At 46.9% G+C, this 27,523-nt stretch overlaps 1 protein-coding gene and 1 long non-coding RNA gene across 2 annotated transcripts in view; both read right to left on the bottom strand.

The window, feature by feature from the left end:
* Nucleotides 1–1,918, bottom strand: part of htr2cl1 (5-hydroxytryptamine (serotonin) receptor 2C, G protein-coupled-like 1) — an 18,561-nt gene extending 16,643 nt beyond the window's left edge. The window contains exon 1 of the mRNA XM_056576064.1: nt 1,417–1,918. Within this exon, the coding sequence (XP_056432039.1) occupies nt 1,417–1,918 (502 nt within the window). The remainder of the gene's footprint in view (nt 1–1,416) is intronic.
* A 433-nt stretch (nt 1,919–2,351) lies between these two features.
* The window catches only part of LOC130370023 (uncharacterized), a 48,354-nt gene continuing 23,182 nt past the window's right edge, over nt 2,352–27,523 (bottom strand). Inside the window, exons 2-4 of the long non-coding RNA XR_008892946.1 lie at nt 4,850–4,973; nt 3,871–4,000; nt 2,352–2,650 (exon numbers count right to left, since the gene is read on the bottom strand). This is a non-coding gene — a long non-coding RNA (uncharacterized LOC130370023). The remainder of the gene's footprint in view (nt 2,651–3,870; nt 4,001–4,849; nt 4,974–27,523) is intronic.

Raw genomic sequence — 27,523 nt, 5'->3', positions numbered from 1 at the left:
AATGTCTCCCACCGACACATCTATTTCCGCAGTCTGATATATTTATACGCTTTCATCAAGCTTTCAAACCGCGTACCATTCACTATAATAATGACTTGACACACACTAACCCACACACACACACACACACACACACACACACACACACACACACACACACACACACACACACACACACACACACACACACACACACACACACACACACACACACACAGATTTCCTGAAATTGACAGTCCTCATCGTTATGAGTGCGAGGGAGGATCACACGTGGTTGCTAGGCAACCAAAAAGGAAAACCCTAGTCCCCCGCCTGCGACTTCCGAGATTGCGGGGGACGCTCGTTTAACTGCCGCTCTCACCTGAGCGTATCTTATCGTAACCGCGACTGACACGAGCTATGATCCTCATTTAGTTAAGCACCTTATGAATTGTCGCTCAGAGCCAGGGTAGCGAGACTCGCCACGGCTAAGCTAAGGGAGCCGTGAAACGAAATGGGGCCGCGGCGTAGCGTAGCGTAGCGTTCCTCCCCTATGCAACACTCATCGACTCCACCGCCTCCGCTCAAACGCCTCACGTTCCTCCCGATGCAGTGCGCTCCGTGGACATGAATCTAAACAGAAACACTCTTCAGGGAGTCTCGACAGAACATTGGGGGGGATCCGACACCCCGACCACCTACCCTGTGTTTCTCCGCCACGTGTCAGCGCAGCCACACAGAGAGGCTTTTACATTCGCCTCGAAGCCGGACGTTTTGGGGCATCTGGTGAACGGGGTCTGATTAGCAGGGTTGGGAGCCGTTCAGAAGCCGTCGGGCCCGCCGTGATTATACACTCGCGGGACAAGAGGCCAAACGCTGTGCGCCTAATTACACGGCAATTACATCTGCTGTGGTGGTGCCATGTTTTCACTGGGCTGGGGTGTGTATGTATGTGTGAGTGTGTGCGGTAGTGAGTGCACATATTCCTTTTAATTTAAAGTTTTTTGGGGGATTTTCATGGACAGGATGCTGAAGAAAGTCAGTAAAGCAGGTGGAATAGGGTCCCTCGAGCCTTCTAACCATCCATCCTTCCATTTATACGACCTTCCATTCATCTAGCCTTCGGGTCCTTCTAACCTACGACCCATCCATCATCCTGCACCCATCATCTAACCTCCCATCCTTAATCTAACCTCCCATCCATCATCTAATACCCATCCATCATCTAATACCCATCCATCATCTAACCTCCCATCCATCATCTAACCTCCCATCCATCATCCAGCACCCATCATCTAACCTCCCATCCATCATCTAACCTCCCTCCCTCCCATCCATCATCTAACCTCCCTCCATCCATCATCCATCACCCATTCATCCATCCACCATCTCTCCATCCATCCACCGTATCCCCCCGTGTCGGGCTAGAGTCCTCACCGTAGAGGATGTTGATGAGGGAGACGGGCATGACCAGGATGCCCACCAGCATGTCGGCCACGGCCAGCGAGCGCAGGAAGAAGTTGGTGGCGTTCTGCAGCTTCTTCTCCAGCGACACAGCCAGGATGACCAGGATGTTCCCGCCCACCGTCAGCGCGATGATCACCAGGATGAGCAGCGCCGGCCAGTTCTTCTCCTCCATCACCGTGCGCACCGCCAGCCCCCCCGCCCCGGCCACCACCCCCGCCGCCGCCGACGGCCGGGGCTGCGAGATGTTGGAGTCCAGCCCGCCGGGCGCCATGGCGGCCGCCGCCCCGCCCCCCCCCAGCCCAAGCCCCGCCCCCAGGCCCAGGCCCCAGGGCAGCGCGCTCTGGTTGAAGTCGAAGGAGCCGTTGGCGGGCCAGGCCAGCCACCCGGGCTCCACCGCCGCCGCCGCCTCCAGCGTGGAGGAGGCGGTGGCGGAGCCCAACGCCCCCAGGAGGGCCCTTCCCGGGGCGCCCATCGTCCGAGGGAGACCCCCCACCGCCACAACCGCCGCCGCTGCCGCAGCCGCCAGGCCCAGAGGGGGGGTTAAGTCAGCGGGGAGACGCAGGGAGCCCTCCTCACCAGCAGATGGCGACGCAGGAGTGAGGAGATGGAAGTGGAGCGGCCATTATGGGTGGGGAGGGAGGGAGGGAGGGAGGGAGGTGGGGGTGAGGAAGCTGAATCTTCAAATAAAGGTGAAGAGAGAGAAAGAGAGAGAGACAGAGAGACAGAGAGAGAGGGAGAGAGGGAGAGAGAGGAGAGGAGAGAGAGAGAGAGAGAGAGAGAGAGAGAGAGAGAGAGAGAGAGAGAGAGAGAGAGAGAGAGAGAGAGAGAGACAGAGAGAGAGAGAGAGAGAGGGAGAGGGAGAGAGAGAGAGAGAGAGAGAGTTAGAGCGAGAGAGAGAGAGAGAGAGAGAGAGAGAGAGAGAGAGAGAGAGAGAGAGAGAGAGAGAGAGAGAGAGAGAGAGAGTGGGCTGATCGGAGTGTCGTTGAGTCCCGTCTTTTTCGTCAGAAAAAGGTGAATTAATCCCCTCCGGCCACAGAAGGCTTCAAAGGGCTTCGCTCGCCCGGTTCGCTTTGAATCACGGCTATCTCCACGCATGTAACTCTCGGGCTTACAGGAGTTCAGAGAAGCCGAGTCTGAGCCAGAATGTCCGCCTGAGCTCCAAAGTGGCGGGCGGGTGGTGCGGTGGCAGCGCTGCTAGGATCACCTGGGGGAGGAGGGAGGCTGGTGAGATCCGGTTGGAGCAGGAGGACTCAAGCAGGGTTTATTTTGTACAGAAGTGAAGGGCTTTGTCAGATCCGAACCGAGCGTCAGTATAAGGACTTAAAGGTAGGGTAGTTCATTTTAGAAGCATACTTCGCATTGTAGACATTTATGTCTATGTGTATAAAGCAGGTCTAATATAAAAAAAATCGGCCGAATTACACTTACCCCTGTGTCTACCTGCCTACCCAGCTACCTGGCCATAGCTAAGCGTAGCAATCCACATGACGAGGTCTATTTCTTAAGCTAGCGCGCGCTAGTAGTTTTGGGGGAGTGCCTTTAGACTGGAAAGGCACTCCCTAAAAACACATGCCTCTTAAGGTTAGAGGCAGGCCTGAGACCTTCGCATTGGGTACTTTCAAAGTCTAGCTAATCCTGGCTGGTGTCTCCAAGTTGGCTAACCTTGCTTTAAGTATTGCAATTCATACCAATTACAATTAGGGCATTTAGCAGACGCTTTTATCCAAAACGATTTACATCGGTTAATATACACATTGACACACCGACGGCAGAGTCAACCATGCAAGGCCAGCTTGTCAGGAGCAGTTAGGGTTAAGTGTCTTGCTCAGGGACACATCAACTCTCAGCTAGGAGGAGCTGAGGATTGAACTAGCAGCCTTTCGGTTAAAAGACAACTGCTCTACCTCCTGAGCTAAGCCGACCCATGCCGTCATTATACTTCAATTATTCAGTTGTATGGTCAGGAGTTAGCATTGTGTCTGCATTGTTATTTATCGTGTTATTACGTGACATTTCATAGGGATAGTATGTTTTATAATGTGTGCTTGTGGTAGAACTGTGTTTGCCATCAGGGATTAATAAAGAACCAATGTAATCTAATCTTTGGTAATAACATTAATCTGTTGGGGTAATCGCATAGGTCTGATTGTTTTGTAAATGAGTTGACCAGCCAATATGTTCAACCCTCTCTGCCCAGTGTGACCCCCCAATCGGTGGTTCTATGATCCTCTATGGCACCCTAGACAGACACACCTGTCTCTCCTCACCTGGGTTGTGATGACCATACATGGACATCCTTTGCCCCTGCTCTGCAATCTCTCCCTCTCGTTGGCTCTCATTATATAAAACCTTTGTATCTTCAGGATGTACTTTGACTGAAGGGTGCTATTGGTACTCACGTACGCAGAACCAGCTCGGACTCACCTGTGGATCCATCCTGGTTCGGACTTCCTGCTTTTTTTCTCTCGTTACTGATGCAGATCAGAGGTCAGAGGTCAGGTGAAAAGGTGCGCTTGTGTGTGTCTGGGGGTGGGGGGAGGTTGATCAGGTCAATCTGAGATGGAGAAAAAGAGTAGATTAACGATGGGGGGAATATGATTGGTTTAAAGGTACACTTCTCTTTATCTTTCATCATCCCTGTTCAATCTTTCAAACACCTGTCAATCATCCTTCCATCTTCTATTCCACCTCGGTAGGGAGAGGTAAGAACAGAGAGAACAAGGAAGATACAGAGTGGAAGAGAGCGGTAGCAACAGAGATAATGAGAGAGAGATACAGAGTGGTAGAGAGGGGTAGAAAAAGAGAACGAAAGAGAGAGAGATACCGAGTGGTAGAGAGGAAGGAAAAGGGCGAAGGAGAGAGAGAGATACAGAGTGGTAAAGAGGGGTAGGAACAAAGAGAACAAGTGAGTGATGCAGAGGGTTAGGAACAGAGAGAACGAGAGAGAGAGAGAGAGAGCTAGGAACAGAGAGAACGAGAGAGAGAGAGAGAGAGAGAGAGAGAGAGAGAGAGAGAGAGAGAGAGCTAGGAACAGAGAGAACATGAGTGAGATACAGAGTGGTAGAGAGAGGTAGGAACAGAGAGAACGAGAGAGAGATACAGAGTGGTAGAGAGAGCTAGGAACAGAGAGAACGAGAGAGAGATACAGAGTGGTAGAGAGAGCTTGGAACAGAGAGAACGAGGGAGAGATACAGAGTGGTAGAGAGAGCTAGGAACAGAGAGAACGAGAGAGAGATACAGAGTGGTAGAGAGAGGTAGGAACAGAGAGAACGAGAGAGAGATACAGAGTGGTAGAGAGAAATAGGAACAGAGAGAACGAGAGAGAGATACACAGGAGAAGAGAGAGGTAGACAGGCTAAGGTCGACCGCACTGCCAGCTGTGATCCATACTACATCACTCCACCTCTCAGATCAATGAGATGACCTCGCCACCGGCCGCCAGTTACCCCTGGCCTCCGCTCCGAGCGACAGCTACACCTCCGTTATCAGTCTCTCCAGGGGGCGAGAGACCACAGCCACCCATCTGCCTAACGGAGAGAGAGAGAGAGAGACAGAGAGTCCTCGACTTAGTGTGGATGTGACGGGACTGGAATGCATTGACTAGGTCAGGAAGCAGGCTGAATCACAGGCTGAACCACAGGCTGAATCACAGGCTGAACCACAGGCTGAACCACAGGCTGAATCACAGGCTGAATCACAGGCTGAACCACAGGCTGAATCACAGGCTGAATCACAGGCTGAACCACAGGCTGAATCACAGGCTGAACCACAGGCTGAACCACAGGCTGAATCACAGGCTGAATCACAGGCTGAATCACAGGCTGAACCACAGGCTGAACCACAGGCTGAACCACAGGCTGAATCACAAGCTGAACCACACACTGAATCACACATTGAATCACAGGCTGATTCACAGACTTTTGAGGAGCGCTCAAGACAATAAATATAATTAAAAAAAAAAAAGAGAAAGATAAGAGAGATAACAGAAATACTGCAAATTAACCATGGAAGAGAAAGTAGCCACACAGCGCTCAAGAGGGCAATTACTGTTCATTAAGTAAAAAAAAAAAAAGTCAATAAGAGAGAGAGAGAGAGAGAGAGGGAGATGACCCAAGAATAACCAAACCGAGAATAACCAAACTGATACATTAATACATGAGACAATATGACATATTATACATATGGCTAAGCTTATTTGAATATGGACAGACCTGGAGTAAGATATTAACTAGGAACAGATAGACAGAGAAACAGAGAGAGAGAGAGAGAGAGAGAGAGAGAGAGAGAGAGAGAGAGAGAGAGAGAGAGAGAGAGAGAGAGAGAGAGAGAGAGAGAGAGAGAGAGAGAGAGAGAGAGAGAGAGAGAGAGAGAGAGGGAATAAAGAATAAAGAAACAAAAAAGAAACAAAACAGAAAGAAAAAAACAGAATAAAGAGCACTATCTGATAATTATCAGTTTATTGGGTGACCAAGCACCCTCATCGACCACCAAATCAACCACAACAAAAGCCCTATTCTCCTGCTCTGCAGACTTGTGTTTGACTTGATGGCCTACAATTCATAGAAAATGGTGTTTGGGGAAAAACCTATGACATCATAAAGTCCATTCACACAAACAACACCTGTGCAGGTAAGACAGGAAATAAAAATCAACAAAGCCGGTCGTGACACAGGGTTGCTGCTTGAGTCCGACCCGGTTCAACATGTACATTGACCAATTAGCAAGGACAACAGACCAGTCTGAAGCACCCGGTCGACGTAACACTGGTAGACACCGACATCAAATGATCGATGTTCCCAGATGACCTGGTGCTCCTGTCCCCAACCAGAGAAGGCCTACAGCAGAACCCAGATGGTCTGCACAGTTTCCCTCAAACCCCGTCCCTGACAGTGAGCCTTGGAGAAACTAAAATAATGATGTTTAAAAAAAAAAAAAATAAAAAAAAAAAAAAGACTCCACAAATACACATCCTGCTCTCTAGACTCAAGCAAACAAACAACTATACCTACCCTGGCATGAACATGAACACCACTGGAAACTTCTAGCTCAAGCTAGACATCCCGATTAAGATCTGGCTCCAAGTCTTTGATGCAGTGATTCCATTGTGCTCTACGGCTGTGAGGTCTGGGGTTCACTCGCTGACCAAGACATTGTTAAACAGGACCAACATCAAACCGAAACTCTACATGCAGAATGCTGCAGATCGATCCTAAGAGTCCAAAGAAAAACAGAATTAAGACGATGTCCGTAAAATCCAAAGGAGTGTGCTCTATAACAACCCTAAAGTGTCTTTAAGTGACAGCAACACACTCCACACCAAGGCCCTCACCCACAGAGAGATAGAGCCAGACAGGAGACCCCTTAGCCAGCTGGGTACCTTTCCAACTCATGACAACCACCCCATTAGGCAAAAACTAATTATAAGAAGACAAAAGGAAAACAATTTGGCACATGGACAGAGTCCACCAAATAGATTGAATTGGCATGCTCCTTGTCCCTTAAGAGAGAATACAAAGTTGCAGAATACCTGACCACCGCGACACAGAGAAAATCCCTTACCAGGAACAGACCCAGTAAACACAGCCTGGCCAACGAGAAGGGACGCCACAGACAGACCTGGCTCCCAAGGGAATACAGACTGTGCTCCCACTGCACACAAAACCAACTGGAAACCGAGCTGCACTTCCTAACTTCCTGCCAGTCATACCACGACATCAGGAACACACACTTCCCATGGATTACACGGGCATGCAAGGATTTTGAATACACACCAGATGCTAACTAACAGCAAAAAAATACAACAATGTGCGATCACAGCAGCCAGAATTGTCCCCTGCTGTGATGACAGAAGGTCCGTAAACTCCCCGTAGACAGACTCATCCGGCCAGACTTTAACCACTAGCAAAACGCTTCTAATATGGAACTTCACTTTTTCTGTCGGTTCACAATGATTGCATATATCCTTCACATTATTAATACAGTGTTTGAAGAATATCTTGAAGTGTATGGAAACATCTGTAATTGATCGGTTTATAGGACATACAGGACTTTTTACACTATTCAGCATTGGGAGAGTGGGAGAGGGAGAGACTGAGATAGAAAGGACAGAGGGAGGGAATGAGATGAGAGACAGAAGGAGAGAGCGTGAAGGAGGGGGAGAAAGGACCGGGGTGATAGATCATAGTGACCACTAACTCCCAATCACACACCTCACTACACTCCACTGTGTGTGTGAGTGTGTGTGTAAGGACGGTGACATGATAGTAAACTGATAAAGTCACCAGCATTGAAGGATGAATTGTGTATCAGTTTGCTTGTTTGTATCATATTATAAGAGTGTACTAGTAAGTGAGTGTGTATTTGGCTAATTAAGTGTGTGTAGGTGTGTGTGTGTGTGTGTGTGTGTGTGTGTGTGTGTGTGTGTGTGTTTTTCGTGGCTACAATGCTGCACATTGAGTCTGGCGAGCATACAATAATAATAGCCCTGTTTTCAGCTTGAATACACACACACACACACGCCTATATACACGAAAGTGAACCTTTCACACACACACCTCAATGCACACAGACAAACACACACACACACACACACACACACACACACACACACACACACACACACACACACACACACACACACACACACACACACACACACACAAGTAGGTTGACCAAGCACATTTGAATACAGACAGCCCTGGAGTAAGAGAGATTAACGAGGAACAGAGAGACAGAGAGAGACAGACAGGATGAGCATTGAATAGAGCCTCGTCAGCCCATTACAGCCAATTATGAAGCGTTCCACTTGACTCATTCTCACACACAAACATTATTTGTTCTTCAAGGAAAAGTTTTCGCCATTCTTCTGCAGATGGAGAAAGAGAGAGGGAGTCATATGTGCATGTGTGTGTGCTTGTTGGGATAGGTTGGTGTTTACCGTGTGTGTGTATGTCTGTGTGTGATTGTGTATGTGGGTTTGTGTATGTGTATGTGTATGTGTATGTGCGTGTGTGTGTGTGTGTGTGTGTGTGTGTGTGTGTGTGTGTGTGTGTGTGTGTGTGTGTGTGTGTGTGAAACGTTGCGTGTGTGCGTGTGTGTGTGTGTCTGTGTTTCCCCAGGTAGCCCACCAGTCAGAAAATTCCATTAGAGCCAAGCTGATGTGTCAACAAGCTTGTCCCAGCAGTCTCAACCTGCCCTGGGCAACACACACACACACACACACACACACACACACACACACACACACACACACACACACACACACACACACACACACACACACACACACACACACACACACACACACACACACACACAATTATCAAGTGAAATGGAAAAGAACCTCATCCACCTTCGTCATTCCCCACCGCTCGTCACCCAACCTCTCTCTCCCTCTCCCCCCCCCCACCTCCCCTCTCCCCCCTCCCCCTCCCTGATTAGTATTGGGTACAGCCCCTGACAGGTGGGGCAGGTAATATAACGCTGCGTTGCGAGGCGGAGCCTCCCTCAGGTCTGTTGTTGTAGAAGCTGGTCCAGATTATGATCTATAATCCAGCGCTCCGTCCCACCGGCCTCTGATAAACATCCCCTCACATGCACGTCCGCGGAGACCGCCGTTTTTTTATGTTGTGGTGTATCTCTATCCTTTTACACTTTCGATGTGCTGGTGATTGTTCCCCTGCTCGCGTTTTTAGTTAGTGTGTGTGTGTGTGTGTGTGTGTGTGTGTGTGTGTGTGTGTGTGTGTGTGTGTGTGTGTGTGTGTGTGTGTGTGTGTGTGTGTGTGTGTGTGTGTGTGTGTGTGTGCGTGTGTGTGTGTGTGTGTGTGTGTGTGCGTGCGTGCGTTTGTATATTTGTGTGTGTGTGTGTGGGGGGGGGGGGTTGTGGGACTGCAGTGTGAAAGGGAAGCTTTTACAATTTGTCAAACATACCAGTCAGGAAGCTGTCCGGTGGCCAGGCTGGGAATTGGATTCAAGAGAACAAAACAATAAAGGAGGAGGGGAGGGGAGAGGAGAGGGGAGAGAGGAGAGGAGAGGAGAGGGGAGGAGAGAGGAGGAGAGGGGAGATGAGAGAGGAGGAGAGGAGAGGGGAGAGAGGAGAGAGGAGAGGGGAGGTGAGAAGGAGAAGAGAGGGGAGGAGAGGAGAGGGGAGAGAGGAGGGAGGAGAGGAGGGGAGAGGGGGGGGAGGGGGGAATAGGAGAGAGGAGAGGGGAGGAGATGAGAGGTGTGAAGGAGAGGAGAGGAGAGAGGAGAGGAGAGGGGGGAGAGGAGAGGGGAGAAAGGAGGGAGGAGAGGAGAGGGGAGAGAGGAGGGAGGAGAGGAGAGGGAGGAGAGGAGGGAGGAGGGGAGAGGGAGAGGAGCGCAGAGGAACGAACAACAGAGGAAACAGAGCAGAGAGGTAAAAGAGAATAGGAGAGGGCTAGAAAGAAGGGGAGAGGAGAGGAGAGGTGAGGAGGAGAGAGGAGCAGCGAGGAGGAGCTGCACAAGGAGAGAGAAAGGGGAGGAGAGGAGAGAGCAGAGTGAATTGGGAAAAGGAGAAGGACCAATGAAGAGAATATAGGAGAGGAGAGTAGAGTAGAGGGAAGAGGAGAGGAAAGAAGAGACAAGGGAAGAGGAGAGAAAAGGACTACGCTCACATCTAGAACAAAACAAACACACCGGATTTGAAAATCTATTTCGGATAAAACAAAATATATGTATATATAGGTCACTTGTGGATGTAGTTGGCTTTACATCCATCCAGATGTTCAGTGGTCCTGCTCCTCCAAATCCCCTGGCAGCCCAACCACTGGTAAGGCCTCATAGGATAAAGGAGGGCACATCTGTCAGCGTCCCCCAGAGGTCAGACCCCCGGACTGGGGGGACATTATGTTCATGCGCGTTGCCAAAGTGACATGAATGACAGCTATATGCAGTGTCAGGGAGCTCAATCTCTCTGGCTCTATCTAGCTCGCTCTCACACACACACACACACACACACACACACACACACACACACACACACACACACACACACACACACACACACACACACACACACACACACACACACACACACACACACACACACACAGTAAGAGAGACCGACACACACCCACATGCATTCCGACAAATACATACAAACACACACGCATTTAGACACACACACACACACGCATTTAGACACACACACACACACAACCACACACACACACACATGCATTCAGACAAACACACACACATGCATGCAGACAAACACACACACACACACACATACACACACAAACACACACTCATTTAACCTTCAGGAAATATGATTGAGTTGATTTATTGGAACAACCTGCATCAGGCAATATATAAATACGCACCTACGAGTTGTGAGGATCTGTAAAAACAGGATATAATGCATGGTCACATGACCATGAAATGGATTTTGATTTGTCTCATTTAACCTTCATGTATCAACGAAACATGATAAAGGTTATTATGGGACTCAGAACAAGCAAGATAGCTTATAGAAAGCCGATAGAAAGACTTATTTCTCCAAGAGGAAAGCTGAATAACAAAAGGAAAAAGATGGATGATAACATCGGCACGGTCCACAAGCTCTACTGAGTGGTTTCTCTTTACTAAACGTCAGAAATGATTAGTCTCACATAAGTAGCTCAAATTCCTTTTACAATTATATCAAAACAAATCTCCCTAACCTCATGTAAAACACTGTTCTCTCTGAGGAAGGCTCACACCAAATCTCAAATGATAATATAAGTACAACCTTCAGGATTTCATCTTCTTCGTGACGTCCTGCTCCCTCAGAGACGCCCTGACCTGGGTCTCAGGCCGCCCCCTACCCTTGAGGGAACAGGCCGGCCCGGCTGTCAATTACACGACTACACTGGAAGGAACTGTACGACCCTCCCAGACCCAGAGTGCTGAAGAGCTGAAGGCCTCAGTCCAGGGCTGTCGTGGGAATGGGGCTGCAGGTTAGATGAGATAACCATTTTTCATTTAACATTGCAGCTGTAACTTACACCTTCATGATAATTATACTAAGCTTTTATCTATTATTACTATTATCCGGTTTTTTTTTCCTCATAATCAACACCACAATAGCCCATACAATATGAAAAAACCTCATTGGTTAGTTCAGCCTAACCACTGCAGGCTTTACTAGTTCAGTTTTGCTTTTGGCGGGGGAAAGCAAAGAGGTTTAGAAAGGGCCTTTAGAAAGCTTGAACTCCCAACTGCAGGAGACGGTTGTACAGCTGTCGGGTACGAACACCGTCCCGTCCGCCCGTCACCGTCCTCTGAGTAAACTGTTTCACAAGTACAACGTGGGTGATACTAAGTGTTTCGCTTTTCGAAAAACAATGATTCACCGGACGTGCTTTGGCGTGCGTGAGAGCAGCCTAGACAAAAAGGCGTGCATCACAAATAGCAAGCTATGAATACACTTTTCCTAAAAACGCAATATCGCTTCACGAGGGAAATAAAAGGAATTTGGCGAAAAATAATCCGACATACGTGGAAAAGAACGTCATACTCAACCCAGGGTTTGCACTCGTCTTGCCTCCCCCATTGGTTCTGAGGACCTTGATGACTGGAACAGGCAGCACGGGTCATGTGACGCCAGCCCCCCCCCCCCCCTCCCCCCTCAGTGCTGTGCGTGGCGCTGACGTCTCACCCCCGCACCCCGCCAAAGAAAATCATCACCTCACTGATTGCGTTCCCAGCCCTCATCTCGGGACCGGCCCGTCAGCCAGCGGCACAGCGGGCTCAACCCCCCTCTCCTGATTACAGCCCCCTCTACTCGACTACTAGCGTTGCGTCACGCCGCCTAGCGTAGCGTGGTGGAGCCCTAAGGAAACGCTACGAGGCACAGCGAAATGCTAGAAAAGGCCAGAAGTCTATTGCTATGCACGTCGACACACGTCACTCTATGGATAAGGTGGAATAAAAAATTATAGGACATATGAAAAACAGAAAGAAATTATAATAATAATAATAATAATAATACATTTAATTTAGAGGCGCCTTTCAAGACACCCAAGGTCACCTTACAGAGCATATAGTCATCCTTCAAAACTATGTAAAACAGACTAGGAATAAAAGGAAAACAGAGGTTAAACATGAAGAAGAAGAAGAATTAATAACACTCAAAGACGCCTAAAGTGAAGGGGGGACCTCACTAACCACCACTAATATGTAGCACCCACTTGGGTGATGCACGGCAGCCAATCGGTGCCAGAACGCTCACTACACACCAGCTTGAGGTGGAGAGTTAGGGATGAGGTGGAGAGTGAGGGAAAAGAACATTTAAACACTATCGACCATATTTAAACACTATCGATCACATTTAAACAATATCGACCACATGTAAACACCATCGCCCACATTTAAACATTATCACCCACATTTAAACACTATGGACCACACGTAAACCCTATCGACCAAATTTAAACACTATCCCCCACATTTAAACACTATCGCCCACATTTAAACACTATGGACCACATTTAAACACTATGGACCACATGTAAACCCTATCGACCACATGTAAACCCTATCGACCACATTTAAACATGTAAACCCTATCGACCACATTTAAACACTATCGATATATATATATATATAGGACATATGTTTGCATCTCAATTCATTAAACTGTGTTTATATAACCCTAGGTTAGTTGTTGAAGTTGGATATTGCCTGAGGGGAAAAGTTAGCCTAAAGATAAATATATTTTGTTTGATTTGGCCTTCCTGCATACAATTGCATTGTCGTCCAGGTGCACTGTGATCACGATGAACTGTATTACTAGAGTTACGTGATGGTATACGATAATATAGTTAAATAACTGTAGTTATACAGAGCCCCTGTATAACTATGTACAACCCTGTGTCCCTACACGCAGACCACGCAGCTCTTGTTTACGTCGCAATCTTCTGCTTTTGATTTGCGATCGCGGAGGAGGCACGGATGATAGCTGAGGTGGAGTACCACGGCGACCCCCACACGTTGTTTACACACAAGAACATAAAAGGTTGTTTAAGGACACTTTAAATAAAGACAACATTTGGGAGGACAATTTGTGCTGTCATTGAGGCTTCAGGTGAGAGCTGTTGGAAGTCCGCCAGTGAAAACACTGGCCCGTTAAATGACTAGAGACAACTGTATGCACAATCCACTTCTGAATATTCGCCACAAATTAAAAAAACACGGATAGCAGAGCACTAATAGACGTCGATTCTATATTCTCCTATGTACTCTTGTTCCAGACGCTAAAAGGAAAGCAGAAGCTGTGACGTGTCCGGTGGAGCAGGTCGTAAGGAGTTGCGACGCAAGGCGACGCGAAACTTTCCTGCTCAATGTAGCTCCCGCATTAGCCACCCGCGTTAGCCGCCCAGGTTAGCCCCCCCGGACTCATACTAAACCTGTACCATGTAGAGCTGGGCACAGACTACACAAAATACACCATTTTAAAATCATGAGAAACCACAAACACAACATGTAATGTCTTGACTGAATTTGTTCCTCCGGTTGTGTTGAGCTCACGATTCTGAAAGCTCTCCATCCACTCCCACAATTCCATTTATGAACATTTGCAGACTCTCGTGCGATCAATAGTGACGTGGATATGAACCGTTCCAATCGAAACATCCCTGTGGTTTGTATGATCTTCTATTGAGAGCTGGAAGGCAGAGATCTCAGTGAACCTGCTTTCTGTGCCTCAGCTAATGTTTAAGAGAGCTAAGGCTTTAGTGCTCTGTAGTACTTAAGGTAAGCACTAAAACGTTAGCTCAGAAGTAAAAAGGTGCTGTAGACAGCACCCCGGTTGTCTCTGAGCTAACGGTCTAGTGCTTACCTTAAATACCATCGAGCACAATGCTTGGGTTTCACTTAACGTGTTGTAGACACTCCCTGTTGAACACGATGAAGAACACAAACAGGCTCCCAAACATGATATGTAGCGACAACCCTCCCGGATTGACGGAGAGAACAGAAACATTCGTGGAGATTTTGGATAAGGTTTTGGCCATTTTGAGATTTGACATTTAATTTATAAACTTTACCGATTGAAATTTCGATTCTCAAACATCGCTTTTCATTATATTTTCTTATTAGCTCTTTGCCCTCAGTGTTCTCAGATCATATCGATGAGCATCCTTCAGGATTAGATCAGGCCGTGTGTATTTGAAGTTGTTAATATTAATTTGTTTAAATCGCCCCGATTATTAAGTAGCTTGTACATAGTAGCTTTCCTATTGCAGATATTAACTCGATTAAAACAAATCACAGCTCAAAGGTCTCAAGAATAAAACAAATCCATCCTTGAGTCAATTAATCTATTAAAAATGATTATCCCGGTTCAAATTTGTCCCACACACTTTTGAAGATCATAAATGTAAAAAACGACATAGTGCATATTAGCGGGATGTAATGACAATTCCTTTCTTATCGCGCTCCTCCTTTCCGTGTATCTCTTTTCCTTCAAAGTGTTCGTCAGGGTCAAGGTCGCAACGGCGTGAAATATCTTACTGGGCTTGGCTTGTTGCCGCGTTGAAAAGGGAGAAGGAGGAGGCACTGAAAGGAATACCTTGAGTTAGCACATCGTTTCCCTCCATTTCTCGAGTTGTGTGATCCGGACGGCCCGGGTCACAGAGTTTCCTCAGAAGACCAGTGTGTGAAATAAAGAGGTCCTAGCAATACCTCTTCCATATGTCCTCAGGAGACGCCGAAAACAAAAAGGTCTGCACATTGTCTACGTTGTTAGGTACAGACAGACAGGTTTCCCGCTATAACGTCCTCTAAATTAACCAATCAGCATAACTCGCTATGTTTCCCAACACTCTTGTATATCAACCCAATAGGTTTAACATACACCCTATATTCAAATGTTATATATACTCTATATCAAACCTATATTCAGCGTATATGAACGCTATACTAACCCTATATAGTATAACACTGTCAATACGTTTGTGATAATGCATTTTTTTTTTGCAGCGGTTATAATTGAGGAAAGGGTCCACCATATTCGCTAATTGTCTGGGAAGTTATTCTAACCCTTAAATTAACCCTATATATTAACACTATACATAAACCCAATATATGTACCCTATATAATATCATTGTTATATTTGAACCTTATATATTCACCCTATACAGTTTATTTACCCTATGTAATATATTCACTCTATCTATTCACTCGCTATCTATCAACCCCAAACACTAGTGTCATCCATCCCTTGGGCTTGTCGCAGCAATGTGCTAGGTGGGTGGTGCAGATATGTGTGTGTGTAGAGATGTGTGAGTGTGTGTGTGTGTTTGTGTATGTGTGTGTGTTTGCGTGTGTCTTTACTTACCCCAGGGGACTCACCGATATCAACACTAATGGAATATATCTCCATTCATTCAGCTCTCTTGCTCTAACTCTCTCACACACACGCTGTTAAAAAATCTCTCTCCGTCTCCCACACACCTTCTATAACACACACACACACACACACACACACACACACACACACACACACACACACACACACACACACACACACACACACACACACACACACACACACACACACACACACAATCTCCTTTGGTCTCTCAAGCCATCTCTGTCACGCACTAGTTCTCAGACACCTCACCTCACTCTTTGTCTGTCTCTTTCCAAGAAATCAGCAAAAAAATCTCTCTCTCTCTAATCCTATCTCTCTCTCTAATCCTATCTCTCTCTCTAATCCTATCTCTCTCTCTAATCCTCTCTCTCTCTCTCTCTCTCTCTCTCTCTCTCTCTCTCTCTCTCTCTCTCTCTCTCTCTCTCTCTCTCTCTCTCTCTCTCTCTCTCTCTCTCTCTCTCTCTCTGTTCTGTATTATAAAATCTATCAAAAATTCCTCTGATTCTTCCTAAAATGCAGAGTCGGGTATCGCAAGTACGCAAGTCTATGCGCCGATCCAATACATTAATGTAACAAATTACTACAGGCAAGAAGCTACAACACAACTGTGTTATTCTGCGATCGTTCATGGCCGGAGGTGGGAAGTCAGAATGGGAAACACGTCATCTCCAACCTACGTACGTTCAAGGTAAGTCGGAAAAACTTGGATGCTCAAGCTTAACTAGAAGGATATATAGATTCTAAATGTAAATGATCTGGTTCTGAAAATTTTAATTGTCAACAGTAAACGACAGAAACTGAACCGACTATACATTTCTGGCATCGTAAGAGAACCCTTCAATAAGAACAAGTGCTATTAGTAATTACAATACTTGATCCTGTATCGGTGAATACGGTCAGTATTCCAGGAACGGAATCCAAGTTCAGGAATGAAGAAAGGGCATAGTCCTGAGAGTGACACACACAGACACACGCATGGCCACACGCACACACACACACACACACCCACCCACCCACACACACACACAAATACATTCATACGCAAAGACAGCTCCAAACGATCAAGAACGCTCACAGTCACACAGAGACAGGAACTGCACGGACACCAACGGATTCATAATCAGAAGCACACACACACGGGCGCACACACACACACACACACACACACACACACACACACACACACACACACACACACACACACACACACACACACACACACACACACACACACACACACACACACACACACACACGGCTGGTGTTCTGACGGGGGTGTCCGTGGAGACGGCCTGTGTTCCATGCTGCTTCATTCTGATTGGCAGACCGTTGACAGGAGCCAGAAAGGCCCGCCCCCAGACACAACATCGTCCCGCCACTCTTCACACGTCTGCTATTGCAGACGTGTGCGTACAGGTTGCTTATGTGTGTGTATAACGTTTCCCTGGAATATTTCTCAGAATCGTATTTTGTACCCCCTCGTCCTCTCAGACACGAGCACAGCGTGCTAGACCCACCATGAGAGGGCCTCCATGTCTCGGAGGGACTTCAGAATAAAACAAAAGGGGGACAATAAACACGGTGACAATTGCAATCTCCACAATGCTAGCCATCACCGCGTGCTAGGCCCTCCAGGCTAGCCCCCCTGGGCTCACCCCCTCTACACCATCTCCTCCTCAATGCCAGCCGATAGATGAGGCTCCAGACCCAATGCTATCCGCTACACTATATGACGCTATTGGTATTCCACTGGACTCTCTCTCTCCCCCCCCCTCGCCCCTCGTCGTCTGGCCCGGGCGCCAATGAAATACCCATCAACTGGCGTCTGTTCGGCCTGTGCAGAGCAGTAATGAAACAACACACACACACACGCACAGACACACACATTTGCCCACAAACACACACTCTAATGAGACAACTAGCCCAGATGATGAGCTAGCGTCGTCTTGAATGCCTAACGAGCTAACATACACACACACACACACACACACACACACACACACACACACACACACACACACACACACAACACAGACATCAAAGCCAGCAGCTGCTCCGGCCAGTTCCGTATGATTGATTCCGCCATGTCTGATTGGCTCAAATTGAGAGCCGAGATTGCCGTCAGCAACCGGATTGGCCTTAAAAAGAGGGTGTGTAATGAAAAGTAACTTTTATTGTCTCGTTTGCTCGTCTGCTCTTTAAGAGCGCATTCACGTCCATTCACCTCTTCGACAGCAAAGCTAGGTTTGGGTTTAAAAGGTGTTTTACATTCAAATTGAATCCTCCTCACTTCCCCCATAGATCGAAATGGCCCAATAAACGAGCCATCATAGCCAGACCACCTTCAGCCACCACGTCCATAAAGACTACTCTGTCCAACCCCAGGGGGATCCATCCCATTTCTCTACGCTGGGAGATTACCCTTTTCTGTTTTGTTTGTGCTTTGTAATGCTATCTAGTTAAACCAATCAGTGTAATACAACGTGGAGCCTTTCTGAATCGCCGCGCTAAAATGACCTGCAATCGAGCTGAGACCCAATTTGGTAAATAGTCTGGGGGCTAGGGGGGTCGGACTCACAGTCAGATGTTTTGGGCTGGGTTATCCGATGTCCTCTGTCTACTTGGAGGCATCCTGCAGCAGGACCCCCCCCCCTTGTATCTGAATCTCCTCAGATTACTTTGGATCAAAAAGGGATTTATGGTGAATTCAGACTCAAGGGGGGCGTCATAAATCTCTTTAATCCAAAGTGATTTATAGAGAAATCACCAAATCACTTTAATCCAAATCACTTTCAATTAAAGTGATTAAGGTAAATCACTTTGGATTAAAGTGAATGCTAACTGATTAAATAGGATGTAGCACATTTGGATTTGGTTTATCTGAAAGCAGTTTGACCGTGTTGACTCCAGTAGTGTTCGGTGCATTTGAGTTGTCCCGTGTCCCACATTGGTAGAAATACATTAACAGTAATGATATGGGACATGCAAGAGATTCAGTCCACATTTGGGCCACTGGGGATGACAACGCACCAGTGAATACATTCATGGTGTATGCAGTATACATTTAAATATGTATTCATACTGTGGTGGGACTTCCTGTTAGCTCTGGACACAATGTACTGGGACTTCTTGGATGGATATCCAAGAGCGCACACACACACACACACACACACACACACACACACACACACACACACACACACACACACACACACACACACACACACACACACACACACACACACGCATCCATCATAAAACACTTCCAGGAAAAACCTTCAAGGAGGGAAAATAGGGCAACATACATCAACATACTCGAAAACACACACACACGTACGCACATACACGCACATGCACACACACACACACGACAGTTGTCTGTTTCACGCACGCTTGACCTTCAATGGAATGAAGAACAGAAGCTTGTATGGGGTCAAAACCTTCCTAACCATCATCCGATTCATCATCTCCGTTTTCATCCTTTTCATCTCCTCTCTCACCTACCTCCTCCTCTCTCCCTCCTCATCTGTCATCTCTTCCTCCTCCACCTCCTCCTCTTCCTCCTCCACCTCCTCCTCTTCCTCCTCTCTCCTTCCTCCTCCTCCTCCTCCTCCTCCTTGCCATAACCACGTGTTTGAGGAGCATCATCTTGACGACCATGTGCTGCGTAGGGACTTGAGCTGCGTTTATCGTTGAAGAGGACCGCAGGTGCGACGCTACTCAACCCGCAGGCGATCAAGTTGAACCATGGAGCAGACCTGGAGCAGCGGCCTCTGCCCTGAGGTGTGATCGAGACAGCTGATCCATCCAGGAGCATCGCGGGACCTTCAGCTAGGGAGAGGTATCAGGGTTGTTTGTTTGTGTGAGGTACTTCAGGGGGACGCGGTGAGCAAACACTGTCACTCTCTTTCTCCCCAGGCTTCCGCCGCCAGACGTGTAATCCTTCTGTCGGCTTAGCCGCAGAAACAAGCCGTGTGGAAAATGGAACTTTTGCTTTATCTTAACCCACATCTCGACTCCCGCCCTCGGGCCGATCCCCGCTCCCCGATTGGTCGGCTGTCTGTTGAACTTCTACGGCGGGTGCGTATAATGTAATGTTTGTTGTCTTTGCGAGCTCCACTGGGGAGAGCGAGGCATTAACACTGCCGGGGTCAGGGGCTCTGTGCACACGGGTACCGCAGGGCGTGCACCCTGTGAGGGTTCGGGGTTTGAGTCCTCAAAATGAACACGCTCACACTTTAAATGAAAGAGTCAACTAAATCTGTCTGTTTAAATACGATGTGATCTGGTAATATAATTCAATTCCACTTCATACATACTTAATATATATGTCGCGAGTGGAGGGTATAATAATAATTAAGCATGGCCTGTCCTTCTCTCTCTCCACAGAAATAAAAGATAGCCGTGAAGGTCTTTCATCTTGTGGGGACAACATCACGAAAAAATAATCAAGGCTCTCTTTCTCCTCTCCTTCTATATTCTCTCTCTCTCCTCAAATTGTATTCTCTCCCTCTCCCCCTTACTAGGTTTCTCCTTTCTTTTTATATTTTCTCTCACTCTTCTCACTTTCTATCATCTCTTCTATCATGATATGCATGGGCGCGTAAACTGTCATACACAATATTACGTATATATTCACACATACACACACACACACACAAACACAGTAACGTAAACTGTAACACACACATACTGCCAAGTCCATGTCCACTGTCACACATGCCCACCCTGTTTAACACACTGTCAAACACAATCTGTCACATGCAAACAAACAACTGACGTACAAACACACACACTCTGACATATGCACACATTGACACTCAACGCAATTAGAAGTGCACACACGCACGCACACGCACACACACACACACACACACACACACACACACACACACAGCAGGGCTGTTGTGACGTCTAACAAAGTGAGAGAATGAACGAGAGAGCAGGAGACGGAGAGAAAGAGACGGAGAGTACGTGGGGAAGAGAGAGGATGAGAGAGGGAGAGTAAGGCAGAGAGAGAGACATTGAGACAAAGTGTGGGGATATAGATCACACAACTAAGAGAGAGAGAGAGAGGGACACAAACACACACAGGACAGTGTGTGTTTGTGGTTTCACCTCATTGCTCAATACAATAGTCATAATCCAAGAATGACAGACAAAACTCATTATCGTGATCCATGGAGGTTTAGCTTCTCGGGCACTAGCTGCGGGAGTGCTAACGTGAGTCGCACTCCATCACTCACGGAAAACACTCTTATTAAGTTTGTGTTTGACCTGGTGTTTCCTTATCTCAGACTGGTTTGCCTCGACGACTTCGCATTTCCCATCACAACTGTAGCGGTGAGCGCCGAGTGCGTCCACGTTTGAAAAGCGTATACAACCTCGGACCTCTTTTACGGCTTTCCGCCGCCCCTGAACGTGGAGTGGAAGGCACCCATTGAACCCACTGGGCTACGATGTACTCACCAGCCCGACCGGTAATGTCATAACACACTTCCCCGGCTCGCCAACACACGGCCGGCAAGTCCTGCTAATGACCAACATTTACATGTTGGTCAGGTTGAAGCTCTGCGACGAAATCGCAGTCTAGTGGCGCACTATGAAAAGCTTCCGACATGCAGATTTAATGTTTGCTTTAATGCCTTTTCCTCCAACTTTTGAGTTATTGGCTGGCCGGGCTTGGCCTCAGACATTGGAAGGAATATCATCTCTTGAATAAACTATAATCTCTCTCTCTCTCTCTCTCTCTCTCCCTCTCCCTCTCTCTCCGATATTGAGTATGTGTGTGGAGTATGTTATAATTCACAATAAGTGGCCAGTACGAAAATAGCCTCAATCCATTAAACAGTATATATAGTATATACAGCCAATAAACTATAGATGGTAACAGTTTGAGATTGACTGTTGGTATGGGGGAGATCAAATAGAGCGAGAAGGTTCCGCCGTCTACGGCAGCATTTTCTATTAATCCTGCGACCTTTGGCCTTTCCGGTGTCTCTTTAATCTTCTGGCCACCATGACCCCGCCATAAACCATCGGCACCGGTGGGAGAACACCCAACCCCAGGGAAGAGTTCTGCTTTCTTTTCCTCAATGCCGACACATAAACCTTGGTTAACGATTGATAGTAAATCCGGAAAACAAATCCCTTTATCCGGAGCCTCCTCAGGCGCTGACCAGACTGAATAGTACCATTTAAAAGAAAATGTAAAGGACGTTTTACTGCACAAAAGCACATCGACCGCTACCGGGATCGTGAAAGGCATCCATAAGAAACACATTTTTTTTCCTGATTGCCGTCGGCATTTCCGCCTGTTGGTGATTTCATTTGCGGCTACGGAATTAACTTTCACGGTTATGCGGACGACACTCAAATCTGTATTCCTACTGCGTGGAAGGGCTCATCCCGTCAGCGGTGGAGCCTCCTACTCCACAAGGTTGAATCCTGCCCCGACTGCAGTAACAAGATGGATGTCCAAAAAAAAACGACTTTCAGCTTAACACAGGGAGAACAGAGCTGATAATCCTTGGCTCTGAGCGCCGACAAACACAATTTAAAGACATCACACTTTGTTTTGAGGGCTCTGCCATCACCCAAGTCTCCTGTGCCAAATCTCCTCTGCGTCCTCTTTGACCCTAAAGTATATCAACAACTACATTCTTTCATGAAACAATTCTATAATCCTCCCTCCTTACCCCCCTCGTCCCTTAATCTCCTAAAACACCCATCTTATGCACTTATTGCAAGTTTACACATCCTGGCACTTAAAAAACAGTACTTAGCATTGTCTAGTATCTAATCCTAGCCATCTATTTTGAATACAAGGAATGGGTTGACCTAGCAATTGTGTGTTTGGCACTTCTATGAACATCCTCACTGTACAGACAACGATGTATTGTTGCGTCAAATCTCTGACAAATGTACTTATGGTAAGCCGCTTTGGAAAGAAGCGCCTCATGCTAAACGCCCTTAACGCAAACGTAAAAGTAAATCAGACCGACGTTATCCGCAGCGGATGCAAGGACGTTCATCCACGCATTTTAAATCGTCTAGACTCGACTAATGCAACGCTCTGTTTACCGAACTCCATTACGGAAGGGCTCTGGCTCGTGAAGAACGCCTCCGCTGGCTCCTGACCAGAACCAGAGCATTCCAGCACATTGCTATCCTCTCCTCCTTCCTATAATGGCTCCCAATAATCGCCGATTACACATTAAGCTCCGTCCTTCCCTGAAGGAATTCATTATTCCCTAATTGTACTCTCTACCCCTCCGGCTTCTTCCCATCCCTTTCTTCAATTTAAAAAAAAAGTTTTAAAAAAGGAGTCAGCAGGAAACAGAGCGTCTCCTCATCCTTCCTCTCATCCAGCGGCTGATTAATGGGGCGGTCCGCCACCTGTAACCAGGGCAGCCGACCTGCTGAGAGATTCACATCCAAACTTCAGACCCGCCTCTTTATCCTTCATTCCGCCTGGGGAAGCCCTCGGCCCTCGGCCCTCAGCCCTCGGCCCTCGTGAGAGCCAATCCCACCGGTGGCTGGGCGCCAGCCTTCCCCCGCCGCTGACGGACTCTGGATTAGAGGTGGCCCTCCGTGTTGCTGGTCCTCCGTCTCACCGTCATTCCGTCTCTGGTTCAGTGTGTTGCGGTGCCTGGTTGCCTTGGCACCCATGATGGCCACCAGTTTGCTGACGGGCCACCACCCCATCACCCAAGGCCCCCCGTCATCGCGGAGGATACTTACTTTTAAATGTTTCTCAATGATTTTTTGAAACGTCTGCTCGTCCTAATATGTTTGTCTATTACGCCGCTGACCCTCCCTAGAGGGATCATCCCCACTCTGCAATCATTCAGAGTAGTTCTTCTCTGTTCATTTAAGGAGTATTGTCTCTTTGGGGGGCTAGGGGTAAGGGGGTGTTATGGAGACACTGTTTCTAGAGCCCTTTGAGTCTGTAACTGGGATGACGGGCTGTGCGCATACAGCTGAATTGAATTGAGCTGTTGTTGTACGATAAGGTGAACTTCATTAATCCCAAGAGGACATTTGGGTGTCACACGAGCCGGTGGGAAGCTAAAACGTCATTGAGGAGAAATAATGATAAAAAAAAAAACGATGCATTCAGCGGTTTAGAGGGTTTTCTCGGGGGCCCTGTCATCTGCTTCTCTGAGTTTAATTCAAACTGTCAAAACGCTGTCTTTGTTCCAAATTGAGTGGTTTCTTGGCAATTCATTTTCTGTCGTCTACGGAATAGATTCCATACCAGTAGTGTTAGAAGCCCTATCACGCCATTACTGTTTACTTCATATTTCACCCCTGTTGGTCTAACACTATTGGTTATTGTAGCGAGCTCTTCACTACTTATTAATACCGATTGTAGCTAGCTGGGGACAACCTCATATAAGCAATATTGGATGGCTCTAGAGAGAGATGTGTCACTTTCCCCCTGGTTTCCTTTCTTCTCCTTCTCCTCTTCCTCCTGTCACTTCTTCCTCTCAACCTCAAGCTGATGAGAGGAGGGGAGGAAGGGGGTGAGAGAGAGAGAGAGAGAGAGAGAGAGAGAGAGAGAGAGAGAGAGAGAGAGAGAGACACAGAGAGAGAGAGACAGAGACAAGACAGGGTGAGAGAGAGAGAGAGAGAGAGAGAGAGAGAGAGAGAGAGAGAGAGAGAGAGAGAGAGAGAGAGAGAGAGAGAGACAGGGAGAGAGAGAGAGAGAGAGAGAGAGAGAGAGAGACAGGGAGAGAGAGAGAGAGAGAGAGCACTCGCGGGCAGAGAGCACCTTGACAGACTGCCCTCTACGAAGACCAGTCATGTCTGCGTGCGTCTCCCCCTCCCCTCCCTCCCTCCCTCCCTCCCCCCCTCCCCCCTCTCGGTTTCCCCCCTGGCTGTCCACCCTCTCTCTCTGATGTTTTCTGTCATTTTATTCAATTCCATGGACATCTCCCCACTGCTCTTTTTCTCCATCTCTCTCTGTCCCTCAGCGGCCATGTCTCTCCCTCTCCCTCCCTCTCTCTCCCTCTCCCTCCCCCTTCACACACTCTCTCCCTCGTCCTCACACTATCTATTTCTCACTCCTCATTCCTCCAAACGCGCTTTTCTCCGTGTCTCGCTCCCTCTCTACCTCTCCCTCTCAATAGGTGTCTTTCTCTAGTTCACACTCTTTCTGTCCAACTCTAACACACACACACACACACACACACACACACACACACACACACACACACACACACACACACACACACACACACACACACACACACACACACACACACACACACACACACACACACACACACACACACCCTTTCTCTACCCCTACCAATCCATAACTCTCCCAAATTCCATCTCTCTCTCTCTCCCTCCCTCACTCCAAATATCAATAAGTCTCTCCCGTTATTCACAGATGTGTGTATAGCACTCCGTCTTTCCATTCCTCTATCCATCCATTCAATAAAGGAGGGTATACAGAGGGACACACACACACTGAGGAAGCCTTGCTAATCCGCCCGAAAGTGTGTGTGTAAGCTGAGGGTATACAGGGATCAACCGGCCTTACATAGATCTTATAAGAACTGCACAGGGCACTGCTTTCCTCTCTCTCTCTCTGTGTGTGTGTGTGTGTGTGTGTGTGTGTGTGTGTGTGTGTGTGTGTGTGTGTGTGTGTGTGTGTGTGTGTGTGTGTGTGTGTGTGTGTGTGTGTGTGTGTGTGTGTGTGTGTGTGTGTGTGTGTGTGTGTGTGTGTGTGTGTGTGTGTGTGAGGTTAAAGACAGGATTTATGCGTTAAACTTCAAGTTGAACCCCACTCAGATATCGTGGAAGCTTGGAAGTCACACACAAACAGGTGTGTGTGCACGTGTGTGCGTGCGCATCCACCATTTCCTCTGTGCGTCATCTTTAACCCAAGTCAAGCATTCTCCTCCATGTCTCAAATGACACCTGGCTATTCACTCGTTCATGTTTTCCTTGATAGAAATTCCTATTTGACTCTGATCAATACGATGTACTTCCATCTGCCCTGCAGTCACTTGTTCTTCTGGGACATAAAACGCCAGCTTGGGTATGGAAGTAAATCTGTGCCATCGGGTTTTGAAAATAAAAACACATTGAATTATAAGCACTGAATATTTATGCATTGAAATAACCTATCTGAATTTTTTGCCTCTGAATTTAACTCTTTACATTTTCAATATATCATATTCACCTTTATTTTTCAATGTTAAAAAATTCAACGTTAAAATATTCAACGTTAAAATATTCAACTCAAATATTTTCAACGTCCAAAAATTCAGTCCGCCAAAGTCACCATCAAAATTCAGTGTACGAAATTCAGTGTTAACATCCGGGTATCCAAGAATGAGCAATCGATCCTAGATGCTAGATCGTGGTCAAACGAGTGTGCACGTCGTTGGATACCTGACTCTCTCACGCGGGAAGGCAAAACAGATTTAGCCATGTCCAACGGCAACAGCAGCAGTAATAGTGCTTCGGTGAGTACATTTTCTTATATATATATGCCATTCGTATGGGTTGTTTCTGTAAGATTCAGCAATGGACAATACTAACGGACGGGGTAGTTCGGAATTTTGGACATAGGGCCTGATTCCCAAGTTAGCCTTGGTGTTCTTTATCATTGGAGACTAGGCTAGCTAGGCTAGCGCAAGTCAACGGGCATATTTTGATGCTGGTTTATAACGTCTTTATTGAAAATTTCAGGGGTACAGTAACAGTCAGGTTTATAATATGTAGCGCCTCCCTCTTTTGTTTGGATATACGAGATAACGTGGAGTGAAGAAGTGCGTGCTCTTTCGCTCGGCTAGAATAAACAGCAGTATACGATCGAAGTCTCCCTTTTTAATATGAGATATTTAGTTACTGATTTGTTGTAGGCAGGAATCCCGGACTTTCCACCTGTGTGTTAAATATATATAGTGCCCTGGAGACCTGGCGTGGTATGGTCAAAAGCTATAGTATACTAAAAGTACCGTGAGGAGAATCTCGCATGTTGCCTCCTTCATGCTAACCCTGACCTACTGTACCATCGCACGTTGCACAGTATGTGGATAGACCAATTGGCTCTATCAAATAATGCTCCCACTGCAGAATCACGTTATTTTACACCACTACTCACCCCATGTACATTGTTTTATAACGTATATATTGAAGATTTCAGGGGTGCAGTATGTGCAATGTATGTAATGTAAAAAAAAATAGCACTTCAAGAAAAAACATAAATAATCAATTAAACTAAATAAATAACATCAACTACAAAAGTGTAGCAAGTATTGTTAAAACATGTATATATTTGTGAATGGGATTATGCATGTGTGGGTTTATATATGCAATAGCTAATAATTATTCAAAATATCCAATGATACAAACATTTTATTTTGAGTTACGTTATTTCAATGCATAAATATTCAGTGCTTAGAATTCAATGGGTTTTTATTTTCAAAATCCGATGGCACAGATTTACTTCCATAAGTGATGCACAACACTGCTTAGAGGGCTCAAAATTAACACTCGCCAAACTGGGAAAAGTAGTCTTAAGTTATTGAGTCCACCCGCCACTTTGGCTGGACACATCTTGTCCTTCAGCTGCAGAGAGCTGAGAGCAGTCAACAGTAGCCTATATAGACACATTTTTTAATAAGCCATGGAAGAAAAACTCCAAAAACATTCACAACAACCTATTTAATTTATCC

This window comes from Gadus chalcogrammus, chromosome 17, assembly GCF_026213295.1.
Source record: "Gadus chalcogrammus isolate NIFS_2021 chromosome 17, NIFS_Gcha_1.0, whole genome shotgun sequence".
In the NCBI taxonomy this organism is placed as follows: Eukaryota; Metazoa; Chordata; class Actinopteri; order Gadiformes; family Gadidae; genus Gadus; species Gadus chalcogrammus.
Note: the sequence above shows the minus strand (reverse complement) of the source record. Positions and strands in the feature narration are given on the sequence as shown.